The sequence below is a fragment of the Suricata suricatta genome, chromosome 14 (assembly GCF_006229205.1).
Source record: "Suricata suricatta isolate VVHF042 chromosome 14, meerkat_22Aug2017_6uvM2_HiC, whole genome shotgun sequence".
Classification (NCBI taxonomy): Eukaryota; Metazoa; Chordata; class Mammalia; order Carnivora; family Herpestidae; genus Suricata; species Suricata suricatta.
In genome coordinates, this window is record NC_043713.1 from 68,153,378 (window position 1) to 68,171,411 (window position 18,034).

The 18,034-nt window shown below is 47.4% G+C and overlaps 1 protein-coding gene across 1 annotated transcript in view; it reads right to left on the bottom strand.

The window, feature by feature from the left end:
* Positions 1 to 18,034, bottom strand: part of SF3A1 (splicing factor 3a subunit 1) — a 19,671-nt gene continuing 1,637 nt past the window's right edge. The window contains exons 2-16 of the mRNA XM_029921488.1: positions 16,671 to 16,792; positions 12,400 to 12,607; positions 11,022 to 11,279; positions 8,249 to 8,323; positions 7,395 to 7,545; positions 6,846 to 7,039; positions 5,841 to 5,958; positions 5,340 to 5,525; positions 4,568 to 4,689; positions 4,219 to 4,464; positions 3,446 to 3,653; positions 2,772 to 2,926; positions 1,467 to 1,568; positions 1,287 to 1,358; positions 1 to 482 (exon numbers count right to left, since the gene is read on the bottom strand). Coding sequence (XP_029777348.1) covers positions 381 to 482; positions 1,287 to 1,358; positions 1,467 to 1,568; positions 2,772 to 2,926; positions 3,446 to 3,653; positions 4,219 to 4,464; positions 4,568 to 4,689; positions 5,340 to 5,525; positions 5,841 to 5,958; positions 6,846 to 7,039; positions 7,395 to 7,545; positions 8,249 to 8,323; positions 11,022 to 11,279; positions 12,400 to 12,607; positions 16,671 to 16,792 — 2,319 coding nt within the window. The 3' untranslated portion in view covers positions 1 to 380. The remainder of the gene's footprint in view (positions 483 to 1,286; positions 1,359 to 1,466; positions 1,569 to 2,771; positions 2,927 to 3,445; positions 3,654 to 4,218; positions 4,465 to 4,567; positions 4,690 to 5,339; positions 5,526 to 5,840; positions 5,959 to 6,845; positions 7,040 to 7,394; positions 7,546 to 8,248; positions 8,324 to 11,021; positions 11,280 to 12,399; positions 12,608 to 16,670; positions 16,793 to 18,034) is intronic.

Genomic DNA, 18,034 nt, shown 5'->3' on the forward strand with positions numbered 1-18,034 from the left:
TTTCACAAGTAGGACACAAGAGATTTATTAGACAACCCATGGCAAAATACAAAATGATTAATAATGAGAACAACCATATTCTATCAGCCAAGTACCACTTGGCACTATGACACTATCCCACGGGACATCTCTGGGCTCGTATCTCCTCATATGCTACCTAAAGAAATGAATCCCCTCAAATCAAGACACAAAATAATTCCAGAGACCACTGGGAAGGAGAGTAGCTTAGAAAGCTTAGGACAATTTAAATTTCCAAACTTAGTAAGAGAGAAAGAAATGTGCAAGGCGGGGTCTCCTGAATTTGGGGCAAAGGGTGGGGCAGTGGGGGATAGTAGAGGCAAAAAAACGTCAGTGGCTGAGACCTGACAGTAGGTTTCCCTCTACTTCTTCCGCCCGCCTCTCTCCTTGAGGGCCAGGTGAATGACAGCGCCATTGGCCATGTTGTAGTAAGCCAGTGAGTTGGAATCTTTGATGAAAATGCCCTGGAAAACAGATAGTGTGCTTTAGCGTAGGGCAATCTGGCCTTGAGCAATGTATAGCCTTACAACTCCCAACATCCATTTACTCTGAACTCAGAGAATACAGGGGCCTGAAAGAAGGTAGGACAATGGCAGGGAGCAGAGATTGGGGGGTTTGGGGTGGGAGTCAGGAGGGTGGTGACAGGGTGGGATTGAAAGTCTCTGGTTCCCCCCAGAATGCTCTGCTTTTCCTTTCTTCCTAATCACGCTCTTCCTCTTTGTTAACTCCTCAAGAAGTTGGCCCAGACCAACCCCAAGAAATTCTGACTCTCAAATTTTAAGATCTTTAGAGATCAACTAATCCAAGTCTCATTTTACAGAGCATGATACTGAGGCTCAAAGTAGGGATTTGTCAAAGTACTGAGAGGGAGAATAAAGCATGCCAGGCAAGCACCAGGTTGGGGTGGACTATGACCTCTGTGTCCCTGCCCAAAGCCACACTACCCCAGACCACACTAGCTGGAAGGGCTCTACCTCTGGGCCAGAAACCCACCAGAGCATGCTCCTCTTGTCCCTAGATGTCTACCCTAGTCACTGAGGCAAAAAGTTTTTTGGGCCTCACACAAGACTATACAGTGACCCCAGCAGAGCCTCATTCTGTCAGGCTAACCTGCCCTGGCACACCCAGTCAGCATCGTCACTTCTGGGATAGACTCATATGGCCATCCCCCACATATCTCCCCACTCCTTTGATTCCACAGGTCATGAAGCTTCTGGGATGGCAGAGGTATTGAACCCAAGGGTCAGGAGCACTGATATATGACCCACCTCATACTGCAGCTTCTGCTTCCCTGCGGGCATACCCGTGGCTTCGTGAATCTTCACCTTGATAACAGAGACCTGTGGGACAGAGAGGTCATTCACCCCCTTGCTGAGGTCAACTGAAGAAAGCTGCCCCCTGAATCCTGGGATCTCCTGCACCTGATGCCAGTTAGAACGAACCCATACCTGATCTGTGAGTGGGAGGGTGAAGACCAGTACTTGTCCATTCAGTTTCCATTCAGTCTTATCTTGCATGTTGGGCACTTGGACTTTGATGGATACTGGACCCTGCAAAACAGGACATGGTCATTATGGCCAAGGAACCCTGAGCCCAAAAGGGAACTATGCTCTCCTATTCCCGACCAGTCTGAACAATGTCTCCTGTCTATCTGGACTCCTGGACTCTGGCCCAATTCACTACTAAGGCCATTAGTGACAGGTCACAACTCATCCCCCATTTCTAAGATTTGGGATTGAGGTCTCTGGTTCCCCCAGAATGCTCTGCTTTTCCTTCCTTCCTAATAAGTCATGCTCTTCCTCTCTGTCAACTACCCAAGAAGTTGGCCCAGCCCAACCCCATGAAATTCTGACTCTCAAATCATACGATCTTTAGAGATCAACTAGTCCAAGTCTCATTTTATAGAGCAGGAAATATCTTTCCTTTCCTTATCTTTACAGAGCAGAGAGATCTTTAAAAATGATCCCTACCCTGCCTCTTGGTGAGACTGGAACTGAAAAAGTGCTAAGAAAATGCCGTGCAAACCCCAGAAGCACCATTGAGAGAATATAAACTGCAAGGTCAGAAGACCTAGGTTCCTAATTCAGTTTACCTACTTACTAATAACTAGGTCTCTCTGAGCCTCAGTGCCAAGTTTATAAAGCCAGTGATCACAACAGCTGCATGGTACTGTTGTAAGCACTGAAGAATCAAGTGCTCATAAAACATGTAGCTCTACCTTGGCACTTCAGCTGGTACTCAGAAAATGGGAACTGCTATCAGAAAGAAAAGAAAAAAAAAGATCTGGTCAAATGCACTGAGGGAGTGGGGCTAGGACTGTTTCTACCTCCTTGTTAGAAGCTGACAGCTTCCTTAGGCACTGGCAGTCAAGGTTCTCCTTATTTCTAGCACCCCAACAGGGAGAACTTCAAAGGGGTGAAGCAGCAGCAGAAGGTGGCAAAAAAATTAAAAACTATACCCAGGATTTCCTCCAGTATCCAGGGCCCTCTTCACACTCAAGTCCTGCTGCCTATGCAGCTGGTTCTCCTGCTGGTCTCCTAGACAGCTCACACCAGAGGGACCACCTATTTGGTCTAGTCCTTCCAACTGTTGACTATGCATCTAGAGTGTACTCAAAAGCCCTTATGGGCTTCCAACAGCTGAGGTAGGCCCCAGAAGCCCAAACGGTGGGAGAATAGGATAGGCCAAAGAGTATGTAATGGGTCCCCCCACTAGACACTCCAGGCCACAGGTGGCATTCTGGTATCACATACCTTGTTTCTGCGTAGGAACTCCTCCTCAGGCACAAGGCTGTCCTCTGTCTTCAGTTTCTTGGAGGCAGGCTCATCCTCCATGGGAGGTGGGGGGTGGACAGGGGGCATGGGGGCTGGAGCTGGGACAGGTGCCACAGGCGGAGCGGGCACAAATGCTGCCAAGACAGGAATAAGGAGCTGCATGAGTGGGAGGAATGGCCCTGGGACTCAGGATGGTGATAAATGAGGGAAGAGTGCAAAGGTATCCCACTCTCCCAGTCAGAGGTGTAAAGGGTCACTCCTTGTTGAATCTGAGCCAGTAGGTTCCCTGGCAGGGAGACCTAGGAGACTGCTCACAATGGGCAACAGGGGACTGGAGGAGAAGCAGAACTGATGGGTAGAGTAGGTGCCAGCTGACAGCAAGTCTCACTGGGCCTCTGCCTTTCTCAGGGGCCTGACCACTCTGGGTGCACAGACCCCAGCTCTGCCCCACATCAGCTTATCTTCCCCAGGACCACTGGCTCCCAGGCTCCTAGCTCTGGGATCACTCACATAGGGAAGCAAAGGCTCTCCTCTGGGCTGGATGCCCAACTGGAACAGTTGACTGGGCACTACCATCAGCCACTGCTCTGTTCACAGTGCTTGGTCCATAGTCCTGACCCAAAAGCTTGGAAAGCGACATGAGAGACACTGACCTGTTGGCACAATCATGGGGGGTGGACGGGGTGCCATGATAGGAGGGGCTGAGGGAGGCATGGGCACCACGTTGATCCTGGGTGCATGGATGATAGGCGGCATGGGGGCAATCACTGAGCCTGGGGGTAGTCGGACCACTGATGCCATTGGGGGGCGGGGCATGACAGGTACTGCAGACACAACTGTGGTACGAACAGGAGGCGGCATCTGTGGGGAAGAAGGGACCCACAGGTCACAGGAAGCCAAAAGCAGACCTCAAAGGCACATAAGGCTGGTGATAAGTTACCAGCAGCCTTTGAGGGTGAGGGCTGGAAAGCTCCGACTCAATCCCCTGGGGCTGACAGACTGGAGCCCATAACTAAACTCTGACAGGAACTACGCCAAGAGAGGCCCAGGGTGACACTCTTTCCGCCTGAGACTCAGCCAGCTGCTTGTGGCAGACACTGAAAAAGCCAGTAAAGAGGATGACCTCAACTTCGCTTTCTGGAGACAGGCCAGCAGTCCTCGAAGACCTGTTAAGCCCTGCAGCCCTTCTGTGCCCCAAGCCTGCTTCTCACATTTGCCTCCTGCTTCCCTCCCTGTTCCAATCCTCCTACACAGATGGAAAATCAGACTAGAGGTTCCCACTTACTATTAAAGAGTTCTTTGTCTCTCAACTTGACCCAAGCAGCCTGTAGGCCCCACTACAAGGAAGCTGCCCTTTTCAGCCAATAGTGTCCAACCCCAAGAAGCAAGCTCTAAAAGATCAGTCCCAAAGTGGCTACTGGCTTACTGCGGGTGGCCGAGGCACAGAGGTAATGGGAGGAGCAGAACTAGGAATGTTGGTGGCTGAAGACGGAGGTGGTGGCTGCTGGGGAAGTTCATTGGGTTTGCTGGGGCCAATCTTCTCTTTGGTATCATCCTCGGGCACTAGACCCTTGGCCTTGTGGATGGCCTCGATCTGCTCCTGGAGGGTGATATTGGCCTGGGCAGCCTGCTGGGTCCGCGCCATGCTGCCTGAGTGGCCATCCCAGGTCACCTACAAAGGAAAGTAAAGCCACAGCTTGTCAGGGCTTCTGAAACTGAACCCAAGTGTAAGACTGTGAGGGCAGAGAAGGTACTAGGATCCATCAGAATGGCACCTTTTCCTCTGGCTTCTGGATCTCCTCCTCACCAATCTTCTTACCGATGGCTGTTTCCTCTACACCAAAGATGTCAGTACGCCGCTCAGCCAACTGTTTCAAGCTGCTTTCAATATCCAGACCTAGACAGTCACAAAATGGAGGCGGGGGCAAAAAGAAAACTAAAACCAGGTGCCCTTCCAACATAGCAGCAACTCTCCTGGTGCAGGGTAGAGGCTGGGCCTATGGGGCAGGCCTGAGTCTGGGCCCCAAAACAGCAATGTTTGTCCTCTGAGCCTGGGGAAGGCTGCCCAATCAGGAACAAGCCTGTTCACTAGAGCCTGTCCAATCGCTTAACATAGGAAAAGCAATGGAGAGGACAGGGTCACAAAAGCGGCAAGTAGCAGTCAGGACTAAAAGCTTAGTCTCCTGCTTTCAGGGCAGTTTTCTCCCTATCGTGTCTCATTTCATAATGCTCAGGGTGCTCCAGCTATCAGAGCCCTCATTCTAAGACAGCCCCAAGATGGACACCCCTCCCAACTCTGGGATGTCTAGGATGCCATCCATGTCAGGCATCTGCCTTTGGAGGAGTTTTACGGAGAGTCCTGGAAAATGGGGAGTGCTTTTGTAGCATCACAGATTGTACCTATCCTCAAAATTTTGTTGACCTCAACTCTTGCTTTGTGTTTGTTTAAAGCAAGTTGACCATGGTCTAGACATTCCCATGGGTCAAAGGAAGTCAGGGCTGAGTCAAAGAAGGGGTGTGGACTTGGGGAGAGAACCCCCACCTCACCTGGCGCATACACCTCATCGTCACTCTGCTTCTCACGGATGGAGCGGTCTCGCTGCTCTAGCCAGCGGGGATCAAGAAGCCCGATGCGCATGTGTTCCTGCATTTTGCTGGCAGGGATCTTCTCCCCCGTGATGGGAGACACAAGATACTCATCTGGAGCAGGAGCTGGAGGCAGGGGCTTGGAAGCTTTAAAACAAAAAAACAAAACAAACACACAAACAATAAAACCCAGAGATGCTTCAATGAGAATACTGGGGAAGCAGTAGATGTTAAGAAACTATTGTTCCACTCATGTGTCACTCATCCCAGACACATCCATTTAGTGCCATGCTGTACCTAGCACTGTGCGAGGCACCTGGGCACCAGAAAAGGACTCTGTTCCCCCTTGCCAGGCCTGCAAAGGAGGGGCTATTAATGCCTTTGCAACAAGCAACCTCGAGCCCTCTTAAAAACAGACAGGTCTGAGGAACATGTGAAGGCAAGAAAGCCGGCAGGCCCTACCTTTGGGGTCATAGTCCTTCCGAACAATGACCTGGTCTGGGGTCGGGGGCAGAGGAGGAGGCATGGGTGTCTCTGGGGGTGGGGGCACTTTCTGCCCTTCTTCTTCATCATCTGAACCCTGAAAAGAAAAGCAATGGCAGGACTTAGAGAAGGGCCGACAGGCCATCTCCTGCAGCTGAGCCCTAGCAGCTCTCAGGGTGGCAAGGAGCCTAGGTTCCTGCCAGCCAGCGTCCATGTGCTAAGCCTCTGGGGGCACCCGAGGCCAGCCGGCGGCCGGCCAAGCTGCTTCCTCACAACATGAATGAGAGTGCTGGGGGCTGCGATGCTAACACTCTGCCCAGGCATTTCCAGCAGCTGGCACCAGGCAGTCCCAGGAGGCCAAGGGCACTTAAACATGCTGGGGAGGGGTGCGGTGGGGCAAGCTGGCACTCAATGGTAGCTGCTCACGGAGCAATGCTGGGAGGGAAAGAAAAAGTCAATTCCCACAGACACGGGGGCCTTTCTTCTCACACACAAATTCTTTTCCAAAGGGAGGAGGAGGCAGCTTGGCTCTAAAGGCTCTGTCTGCTCAGAGTGCCTGACTTGGTGGGGGTAGGGATGGCTGAAAAAAAAGCACAGGCTACACTTAGAAAAGCTCTGGGAACTGCTTGCTGATTTTTGGGCCTAAACTCAAAGGCATCAAAGCATGTGGTGCAAAGCGTTCCCTGAGAGTTGGCACAGGGGCAGTGGGGACCAGGGCCTCTGGGCAAAGGGGGAAGGTCACAGAACAGAGCCAGCACAGCTTTCAGATCCTTGCCTGTGAATGAATCTTTGTTGCCTTAGCTGGAGAAAGGCTCTATGCTGCCTGAGTTTGGGCAGCTGATCAACCAGGATGCCTTATTCAGGACCCACACCTCCTTCCAAGGTTCACAAGGGAGCTGGATTTCTGACTCTGGTGGAGAGCACCCCCATCTCCTTAAACTCCAGAAGGGAAGGCCAGCCCTGCAGGCCCTTCCAGAAGCATACCTCATCCATGTCTTGAACTTGGGTGTCCTGGTCCAACTGGGAAGGAGCCTCCTCTGTCTTTTCTTGTTTCTCATCCTCCTCATCAGACTCGACCTCCATCTCAACCTCTTCACTTTCCCCAAACTTCTCATAACGTTCCTGAATAAGGATTCGGGCCCCCAGCTCCTCCGGGGTGGTAGGGGGAGGGAAATTTCCTGGCAGAAGGCAACCCAGAGTCAAAGGGAGACCTCCACAGACACTCCTTACCAAAAGCCCATTCTTCTGCCCTCCCCACACTGTGAGTTCTCCAAGGGCCAGGGCTGACTTCTCTCCCAGCTCCAGACACCCACCCAAGGTCTGGCACGATGTTTGCTCCGTTGGGTTTCAGTGGGAGCAATGCGGTAAATATGAAGTCTTCTGAGAGCAGAGATGAAACAGATACTGATAAAACCCTCTGGGGCACTGTGCTGCTTCCTGGGAAGAGATGTAGATCTGAAATATCCCAGGATGGTTCTAAGCTCCTGGCTCGCCATCTGGAGTATCACATACCACCTTTCCTCACAGACCTACCTTGCTCATTGGGTTGGAAGTCCACTGTTTCTACCACGACAAAATCATGCCAGTCAATCTGTGCATATGCCACCCGTTCCTTCTCCTTTTCCTCCTCTTCCTTCTTTCTCTCTCGCTCCTGGAACTTGGCCCACTCCACCCGGTAACACACCTGAAAATACAGGAAACAGCATGATGCTATGCTGAATCAAGGTCTACTCCTGATGGGGCAGTCCCCTCCAATACCTCCACAAAGCCAGCATCTCCCTTGGAATAGGAGGCTGTTCTGTCCATAAGGGGAAATTTCTGGTATATGCATCTGGTCTCAGTCAGGCCCAGAGCTCAGACAGAGTAAAAACTCTAAATGCCACAGAAACCTTGTGTCTGGGCCCCAAGGGCAGCCATTTGTATAACCTCAGAGTTTTCTGCTTAATCTGGCAAGGGGCTCTGTACTCACAGAGCAGCAAACTCCATCCCAGGAAGTCTGTGTAACAATCAAGTACCCACAAGAGAAGCAGCAATCTGAGAGCCTGAGAAACAAAACCTTTATGCAGCTACGCAAAATAGGCAGCAACAATATGCCTTCTCTCCTGGACCCTGAGAACTTCGGGCCTCAAAAGGTATCTGTCACCAGAAAACCTGCTCAGGAGTTGGCTTCTAGTGAGGGCAAAAGAAGAAGATCCAGTAAAGCTGAGAGAAAAACAGAAAATTAGGGAGCAGACAGTCTAGGTTTCTTCAGCTTTCTGTGGCCACAAGGCCATCCCTCCCACCATTTCTGTGCCTGGAACACAAGGCACCACTTCAGAGCCTACTTCCAAACATGAAACAACCCAAAGTAATTTGCACCATCAGCAACTGGTTATAATTCAGTTTACCTGGTCCAAAACTTCTCGGGGGTTCTCAGCCTCTTTCTTTAGCTTTGTAAATAAGCCTTTAGGTGGAATCAAGATCTGAAACACAAGAGTTAAAGGAACTGTCAGTGCACCACAACACAGGACAAGGAGGTGGCCTTCTGGGGCCTGTGGAAAAGTATAGGAAAAGCAAGAGCATGGGGTTCCAGTCCCAATCCTAGCTCCACTTGGTTGGGCGATGACGTTGGGCAAGTTACTTAACCTCTGTAACTTGGCTTCCTTCTACAAATGGTGACACCACTACTTAAAGTCAGCACAGTCAACATTAAAAGGTTGCTGCAAAGACCAGCAGGAAAATACACAAATGCACTGCCCATCACCAGGGTACAATCAGCACGTGCTGGTTGCTTTCAGAACACAGAAATGCTCCTACCCTTTTGCACATGCTCCCCTGATGACCCTACCCAAGAGTGCCACCCATAGGCCCCATCTTCTAGATATCTGTCCCTTGCTTTCTATTTCTCCACAGGATTTATTACCATCTGATATCCAAGGAAACTGCACTTGCCTGTTGCCCCCTCACTAAACCAGAAACTCCAGACAGCAATTTCTGTTTTCTGTTCTCTATTGTATCTCCAGCATTTGAAATAAATCTTGATACTGAACATATGTTTGACAAAACAACAAATAATGGCTTTGTTCAAAATAGCCAGTCATTCCACCTGCCCCAACAGTGTCTATTTTTTTGATTTTTCAAAAATATGTATTTATTTTTGAGAGAGACAGAGAACGTGAGCTGGGGAGGGCCAGAGAGAGAGGGAGACACAGAATCTGAAGCAGGCTCCAAGTTGTCAGCACAAAGCCCAATGCACGGCTCGAACTCACAAACCATGAGATCATGACCTAAGCTCAAGTCGGACGCGTAACTGACTGAAACACCCGGGGCGCCACCCCAAACAGTAATTATTTTTACTGGTAAATGGCTCATTCTGCTCCCCTCCTCCCTATACCTCTATCCCAGGAATAAATCTGCTCCAGGAGTCTCCCATGGCTACAGATACACACCAGTGCCCTCATATTAGAGTACTAAATGTCAGTACCCAAGTTCTGAGGGAGAAGAAACAGGAAAGTAACAGAATAAAAAGATATCTTGGGGATTTTTAACCCTGGAAGTAGTCCACTAGGGAAAATTAACACAGGGCTCACTTAAAATCCATACTGTGTAATTACATTAACCCTTTGGCATTCAAATGATTGTTATTTTGGCTATTCTACCATTTTTGGATTTGATCATTTTCTAAACACATACATCTTTGTAATTCTTCCTAGTTAAATACTCAGAATGAAATTAGAGAAAATCATTAAATTATGAGTCCTTTTAAGTCACATCTTTAATGTCCTATTTCTAAATAAGATATACAAACCAAGCCACTAAAGCAGGAAGACAGCCTCCACTACACGTATAGCAAGAAAAACAAGCCACTGGCAAATCCGTATCAGTGTACTTTGCAATAAATTAAGGATCTGATTTTCTCTTTTAAGTTTATTTGAGTGAGTGAGTGAGAGAGAGAGAGAGAGAGAGAGAGAGAGAAAATGGGGGAGGGAATCCCCCAGCAGGCTCTGCACTGTCAATGTAGAACCCGATGGGGGGCTTGAACTCACAACTCTCATGTGAGATCAAGACCGTTCGAAGTCAGACACTCAACTAACTGAGCCACCCAGGAACCCCAGATCCGATTATTTTTCAATACCAATATTGACTTGTCCGGATTCTTGATTACAACAATATAGCATGATAATTAACAGCTTTTTAGCATGATACTTAAAATCCAGGAGTAAAATGCCAGAGGCCATGTCCCAGCTCAGCAAGCCCTAGCTGCATGACTCTATCCAAGTCAACTTCTCTGTGCCCATTTCCTTTTCTATAAAATATGGATACCAGTGACTACCTTAGAAATTATTAGAAATTCAATGAAAGCATGCAACATATACAAGTATTCCTTCAATACTGGCTATGTTTATGTTGAATTGTTTCTCAGTATCTACTTAAATTATACTTCTAATTCAAGGTACTTTTTTTTTTAAATGTTTTATTTATTTTTGATACAGAGAGAGACAGAGCATGAAAGGGGGAGGGGCAGAGAGAGGAGACACAGATCCAGAAGCAGGCTCCAGGCTCTGAGCTACCTGTCAGCACAGAGCCCTACGCGGGGCTCGAACCCACGAACGTGAGATCTGACCTGAGCCAAAGTCGGAGGCTTAACCGACTGAGCCACCCAGGCGCCCTCAAGGTACTTTTTAGGGTGAAAAACAACATTGGTGTTAGCTACTTACTAGCTGAGAGATCATGAGTAAGTGACTTCAACTCTCTGAGCCTGTTTCAACTTTTGAAAAAGGGGAAAGGGGAACACATCCTAGCTTCTTGCGAAGATTAAATTGGGCAAAAAGGAGGCAATTATTAAGGGCTTGCTTCTTCTCAGATCCTGTGCTAGGCAACTGAAAAGTTAAATGTACTTAAAAGCAGCTAGCACCACTTGGGCTTGTCACATAGTAGGCACTAACCTGATGGCAGTTACCAATCACATGTTTCACTTCTCTTTAAAACCAGCAATCTATGTTACATTAAAACAACAACAACAACAATAGAAATCAAGACTTTACACCAAACTGAAATTTTTACATTTACCCAGGGACCCACGGAGGAGTACTGTCCTTGTAGACATGAATAAATTTAGTGCTTCTGCCAGATGCCTTCTTTCCCTAGGCCACCACCCCGGCCCCTGTCCTGCCCAGGCACCTTGGTGTACTGCTCCACCAGCTTCGTGAAGTAGTTGAAAAGGCTGTGCTGAGGACGGAGGAAATCAAACTGGTAGTTGCGCTGTTCTTTCTGCATCAGCTGGGTCAGAAACTGGCGGCCATTTCTGGCCACAAACTGAGCTGTCAGCTTTACCACATCCAGGTCGAAGGCTGAGATGGAGGGGGGATCTGCAATGAACTCAAACTCAGGCGGGGGCTCTTTGGGAACGATGGTCTCTTGGATCACCTGGGCCTGGACCTAAGATACAAGAGAGACGAGAGACTGTGTCTCTTATGGGAAGACACCCCCCATAAGATGACATGGACTTCTAAGCTTCTGTTAATCACGTGCACGTCATTGGCCCATGGTGTCAGAGAATACTAACTCACAATAGCACCAATTACGTGGCCAACTGTGGCTTCAACTCCCTGAATGGCTTTGAGCAAGAACTGTGCCCCTCTATTACTGCTGCCGCCCTGAAACTGAGGGCCAAAACTGGGTGGCAGAAGATCCGACAGGAACATGCCGTGTTAAATCCTATCCAAGGGATATAGAGGCCGCAGTAAGCCCTACATGTGTGCAGACGACCCATTGGAGAGGACTCCACGTTTGTTACCTCATCTGACCTCCCTAGGAACCACAAGGTAGACAGAAAAGGTACTGTGAATCCTTTTTACAGATGAGGAAACTGACATAGCCTGAGTCCCTAGAAGTAGTAAATTGCAATACAAGGTAACAGAATCTACTTGAACCTTTATTTCCCACTGTAAAACAAGAGGTAGCCTTTGCCACCATGGTTCAGGAAAAGAGCAAAGAGAAGAGACCAGTATATGTACTATACAGTAGGTAAATTATGCCAGTCCTTCTTGTCTGCATCAACAAGCCCTAATCATCCCTCTTTGTGGACCTAAAGAGGATTAGGGTATTAGGGCAGGCCAGATGGAGGGGCTGTAGGAAGGTGAGATATAAGGGAGGGATGGCTCAAGAAGGGGCTCACAAGCCACATTATAGCACTGTCCTCACTCTATGGTCAAGGCAAAGAGCAGGGGCCAAGAGCTTGAACTCTGGACTGTGGCCTGGGTAAACAGTATTTCCCCAAGCCTTAGGTTCCTCATCTGTAAAACAGTCACTTTGCTGTTCTCCTTAAGCAGGTGCTGTGAGGTGTCAATGAGACTCCTAAAGCACTGAGCACAGAGCTGGACAAGCAATGCTCAGGAAATGCCAAAGGTCAGCAGTACTTATTTCTGAGCCTCAGTACACAAAAACCTCAGGTCTCTCCCTGGCTGGTAGGTTTGGAGAGCAACGTTCATTATCCTCTCATCTCTGTCCAGGCTTCCCTCCTAGCCCTGGGGATATGAAGGGAGGGGTGAGTTCCAACCTTCTGGGGCAGCTGCTGCTGGGTGGCCTGCTGCTGCTGTTGCATGACCTTGGGGATGGCGGCCGAGGGCTCCTGAGCCTTCCCCTCCTTGAACTCGCTGACCTTGTGTCGGTAGTAGGCATGGTAAGGGTCATTGGGGTTCAAGAAGTTAAACTTGGGGTTGTTGATCTCATTCTGTCGTATCCTAGCTTCAAATTCAGGTCCATTTCTATAAGGAGGAAAAGAAGAATTAACACCACAACCCTTAAAATTGCCTGGACCCAGAATATTACCCATTCAAAACCCCTTCTTGTCACCACTCATCAAATTAGCCCACCCTTAAGCACCACAGAGGTCCTCCTTGAAAGTCTTGGTGTCAGTGGCCAGAGCCATCTGCCTCCTTGAAGCCTGGGCCAGGCTTCAAGCACTGACACCCTCTACCACAGGGTGTCCCAGACCTCTGTCATTCCTGCAGCTTTCTGCTAGTCTTGCCATTCCCAAAATTATCTAAGCTATTGCATTCTTTAATCAACTTTACTCATTTTAAAAATTACTTTAAAAGGAAAGCATCTATTACAACTTCAAGCAAAAATCAGTATGGTTTTATTAACAAAAAGGAAGCATAAAATTAAACTTAACGAAAACAAAGTAATATCATTACCAGCTCGAAGTTTGCTGAAATTGAGGCCAGATCTCTTAGGTAAAAAGAGAGAGGAGAGAGTGCTGGAGTGGTGTTAAAGATACACTAGCACAAAACAGACATTTTGTCCTTCGGGTAACCACAAGGATGGAAGAAAACATCCAAATGTAGACAATTTGACACAATGCTTTGTCCAAGTACTGCCTAAAATCACCTCATTTACTACTAGGTGAGGCCCACACTGGAAAAACTGCTCCCCAAGGATGTGATCTGTGCTGCTGTGTAAGGCACATTCAAATAACAAGTGGAGCGGTAAGAACAGAAGAGAGGTCTCCTTTCTCTCTCAGTACCTGAGACAGTTTTCCACATAAACCCCAGGTGCCCAGTTTACATTCTTTTAAAACCTCAGGATAAAGATAAAAAAAAATTCCCTCTCATGAAATTTAGGAAGCCTTGATTTTTACAGTCCCAATGGTAATATTTCAAGGTGTCACACATATACAATATCTGTGTCAGTCAGAAAGCACGCTAACCTTAAAGACACAAGATATAGACAGTATTCATGCTTGGGGTTCACTAATGATTCATCAATTTATTAAACCTCCTGTTCTTTTTTTTAACTTCCTAGATTACCAGTTTATTTTAAAAAATGATATTTTAAAGGATAAAAATAGCCAGATGAAAAGACACACAGAGATAGGTCTGGTAAGGTCCTGAGCACAGGAGATTCTGTCCCTGAAGAGTCTGAGGTGCACTACCCTCCTGGTACCCTCTCAGATGTGCTCTTATTCACTGACCCGGAAGCTCTCCGAATCCCTTCAGTTAGGGTTTTTATGGAGATTTCATTACACAGGTATGACTGATTAAATCATTGGCCACTGGTAACTAAACTCAATCTCCAGCCTCTGTGCCCCCGCCCCCATCCCCTCCCAGAAGTTGGGGGCCCAAATTTCTATTTGACTCAATTTTCCATGTGTAAGATGCAACTAATACCACCTTCTCTCTCTATCTTGAAGTACTGAAAAGATCAAATCAGCTACAGAGATGCCATAGTCTTTCTGAATCATACGGTGGCCTGAGATGCAAGGGCTGTCACTCCTATGAAAGCTAAAAAGGGATGTTTCATAAACATTAGAGAAGATCTGGGTTTTAGATGTCTATGGGGCTTCCCTCACTACTCCAGACAGAGACCAACATTCAAAGATGCTCCAAACATATCAAGGGATGGTTCTAGGGGCTGCTGGCAACAGGCTGCTCACTTTCTTCAGACTTTCACACCCTCACCCTGTTAGTTGAAGAGAGAGTGGGAGACAGGCAGGGTACAGGCAATGCTGAGCTCCAGATTAGCAATCATAACTGTGCCACGGCGGTGGTCATCAACACCCAGGCTAGCTGCTTTGCAAGTTCTGGCCACACCCTGTAGCACGAATAACATCATGAGGTCTCAATTTGACAGTGCACTAGTCCAACTGGAACCTCAAACTTGGGGAAGAAGCATCTTCCCCTCTCAAATGCAAACCATATATGAAGAGGAAGGTAAGTGCACACTTAGATATTGCTAGATTGGGCCATCATACAAAGAAAACACCCAGGGGAGACAAAGGACTGTTAAGAAAAGGGGGCTCTGGTTGCCTCTTCTATCACTGCCTCCTAAGCCATAACCTTACCACATCTGGGAACAATCTGAAAGAAAAAAAGAAGGCAAGAATGTTTGTTCCAAGCGATTCCGTTCTTTTAATTAACTTAATGTTCATTTTAGAATTATGTTCTCTAACACAAGGAATAGATTTCAGCAGAAAAAGACATGATTCTGAGTCAACCCAGCTGGTGGGACTTTTTAAGGGTAATTTCCACTTCAGTTTGACAGGAAAATTCAGGGAAGACCAAACCCAGAGAGAAAAAAACTTCTTTCGGAAATACATACTCAGTGACTTTTTACTGTATGCTCCATTAATCAATATGTGTGACCCAAGAGAAGTGAAGTAGATGGTCCTGCATGCTTCCTTATCCTGCAGCGGGATGATGCTGGTCTGTTCCCTCACTGCAGTGTAAACGAAAGCAAGTCCACAGATTTTCAAAATGCCTACAAGGCAATCACCTTGACCAAAAATAAATCTAGAAAGATGGATGCATACATTTTTATTTTTAAGAAAACTTGGATACTCTTATTTCTGTGGCAGCAGAGACTGGCACAACATTATTGGAAAGCTACTTGGCAAAATGTTTAAGAAAATCTTTAAAAACCCTCTTTCAGCCAGTAATGTGCAATGTAAAATTCTCTTCTAGGGAAACAATCTAGAAGGAAAAAAAAATGCTCAGATTTCCCCACAGCTTCATTTGCCAAACTGAAATGTCGGAAACAACCCTGAAGGAAAATATAGAGGAGACAGCCAAGTCCAGGAAGGTCTGTCACCTCAGCACGGTGTATCAAGGATGGCACAGCATCAGGGGACCATGGAGCACCACGGGAAAAGGCTCATAACACAACACAAAAGGGAAAAGCAGGATGTGAAAGTATCTACCAGTATTAAAAGATCTAAAAAAAAGGATGCCAAGGCCCAAAGGGAAACAGGAAAGTGCAAACAGCTGGTAGAAACTATTCTGGTAGTGAGACTGTGGTGATTCTTCCTCTAACACCCTTTTCCTATTTATTCTGTTGTTAAATTATCAGGGGGAAGAGAGAAGTATGAGCGTTGCTAGGAGATGTTAAATATTTATCATAAACACAACACTTACTGCCCTAAATCTGACATTGTCCAATCAAGCACAGAGCAGATTTAACACAATACGCAAGTTAGTCAAAGCCTTGCAGTGTAATAATATGAATCTGCATGGAGCCTAACAAGTGAAAGACTTCTATGTTGCATTATATTAGGAGACCGGGAAAGAGCCCTGTATCAAATGATGTACATGGGGATGTGATGGGGATGCTGCCTGGGGTCAAGGCGTGGCCCTTGAGAATATATGCTCTGACTGACAGCAGGAGTCCATGGTAGGCCAGCTACTGCTTCCATGCAATGAGCTGTCCAGTTTGTCCACAGAAGCCAGAACCCCAGACTTATTGTGCAATCTCCTTATTTTTAAAATGGCAACTAATTCTAGTTTTAAAAAAGTATTACTGTGGGGATAAACAAGAGCTCTATAAGCCGCAGGTGGCCTGCTGGCTGCCAAAATACTTTAAACTAGGAGATGCGTTGACCTTTGGAGTCAAGTAGCCATCAAGAGGATTCCATCTGAGGAAGTGGGAGTATGTATAAACGATGTGGAAGAGCGAGAGGAACTCGGGCTGATTTCCATGCCATCCATGAAGATGGCTGACACGTACATAATGTATGTGAAATGGACTCAGTCCCACTCCTCCTCTCCTGCCTTAGAACAACTCTGAGGTGGTATTTTATTTCATTATACAGATGGGTCCGTTGAAGTTCTGAGCACAGTTCTTGCATGATGAGAACAATCAACTCCTTTCTTTGTCTTCCTCAGGTCAGCAGCTCACAGACACACATACTCTCCGTGACAAAGCAGCTTTCTAGGCACTTCCTTAGGCCCATTTTGGAGACATCAATCTTGCCCACTGCCTACCTCACCACCAGGCTGTGGTGTCAGATGAGCTAACAGGCCTAAGCTGACAACACAGAAGCAGCTACGTTACCTGGCCACAAAGCTGGCAGTCTTGTCGACGATATTCCTGACCTCTGGAGGAGGATAAATAATCCCCACCACTGGCTTGGAGGGAGTAGAATCCTCCTTTGAAGAAGTTTCTTCTTCTGTGGGCTGTGAAAACAAGAAAAGGAAAATAATATCTTGAAGTTCCTGATTTGGGACTGGATCTCCACTGCCAAATTCCTCTGAGAATACAGACTCCCTCCCATGGACCTTCCTCCAATTAGGACCCTCTGCTCCAGAAAAGGGGTTCTTTTAACTGCACTATACTTGAGTGGGACTCTCCTGGGAAACCAGTGAAAAGAGCAGCCTCCTTGGCTCCCCCACAGCCAAATGGTCTCAGTGACACTGGGAATCCGCATTTTTACCAACTGCCCAGGTGATTAAGATGGGGGTTGGGGTGGGAACCTGACCACGTTCTAAGAAGCCATCTCTCAGAATTAGGAAGGCCATGTCTGCACCTACGGATGTGCCTGGCATGGAATATCTCTAATGACTGCTGAATAAAGAAATGGGAAACTCCCTGCTGGCAGCTCCTTATGCCCCTTTCCTCTGCATCTATTCCAGTCTTAGCCACCACTCAATGCACACTGTTCTGCGAAACCCCACTGGAATACCCAACATCAACTACCTCATAAGCTCCAATATTCTTTCCTCACCTTAGTAAGCAAAGGGCTGGTCTCTTGTCTTAAAAAAAAAATAGCAGCACCCCTGCTTTCTTTTCTGCTGCTGTCCTCTCCCCCTCTTCCTCTGGTAAATATCCTGAGTTCTCTGTCTTGCCATTCCTACCTCCTCACCTCCCATCCATTCCAAGTGCTCTTGCCAAAGTAAAAAAATGCCAATTACAGTCATCTGATCATGTGATCAGTGACCATGCTTTCACAAAACTCTACTCACCTCCCAGGTCCCATTCTCACCTGTCTTTCCTTCTTGCTCACCATTCCATCCAAGTTTCCTTCCTAGCTCGTTTCACCTCCTGCCCTACGTTAGGGCTCCCCAAAATTCTGTTCTCCAAGGTATTCACACTGTCCTCAGGTACTCACAACCACGTCCTCCACTTCCCCTACCACCTCTAGATTGAACAATCCAACCCAAACTGATGTCCTGGACCACTCTTATGTGCCACAGAACTCTAGGTTCAGCTGACTCTTGGGCACTTTCCTTATGAATGGCCAACCATGCACTCAGCCATCCAGGCCAGAAACACGGGCCTTCTCTCCCTTCCTCAGCCTCCACATTCGATGGTAACATTTACCAAGCATGTAGTAGATCCCAAATACGTTTCTAAGAACATTAAATAGATTAATCCTTATGGGAGTCTTATGATGTGAATACTCCATTGTTTACAGATAA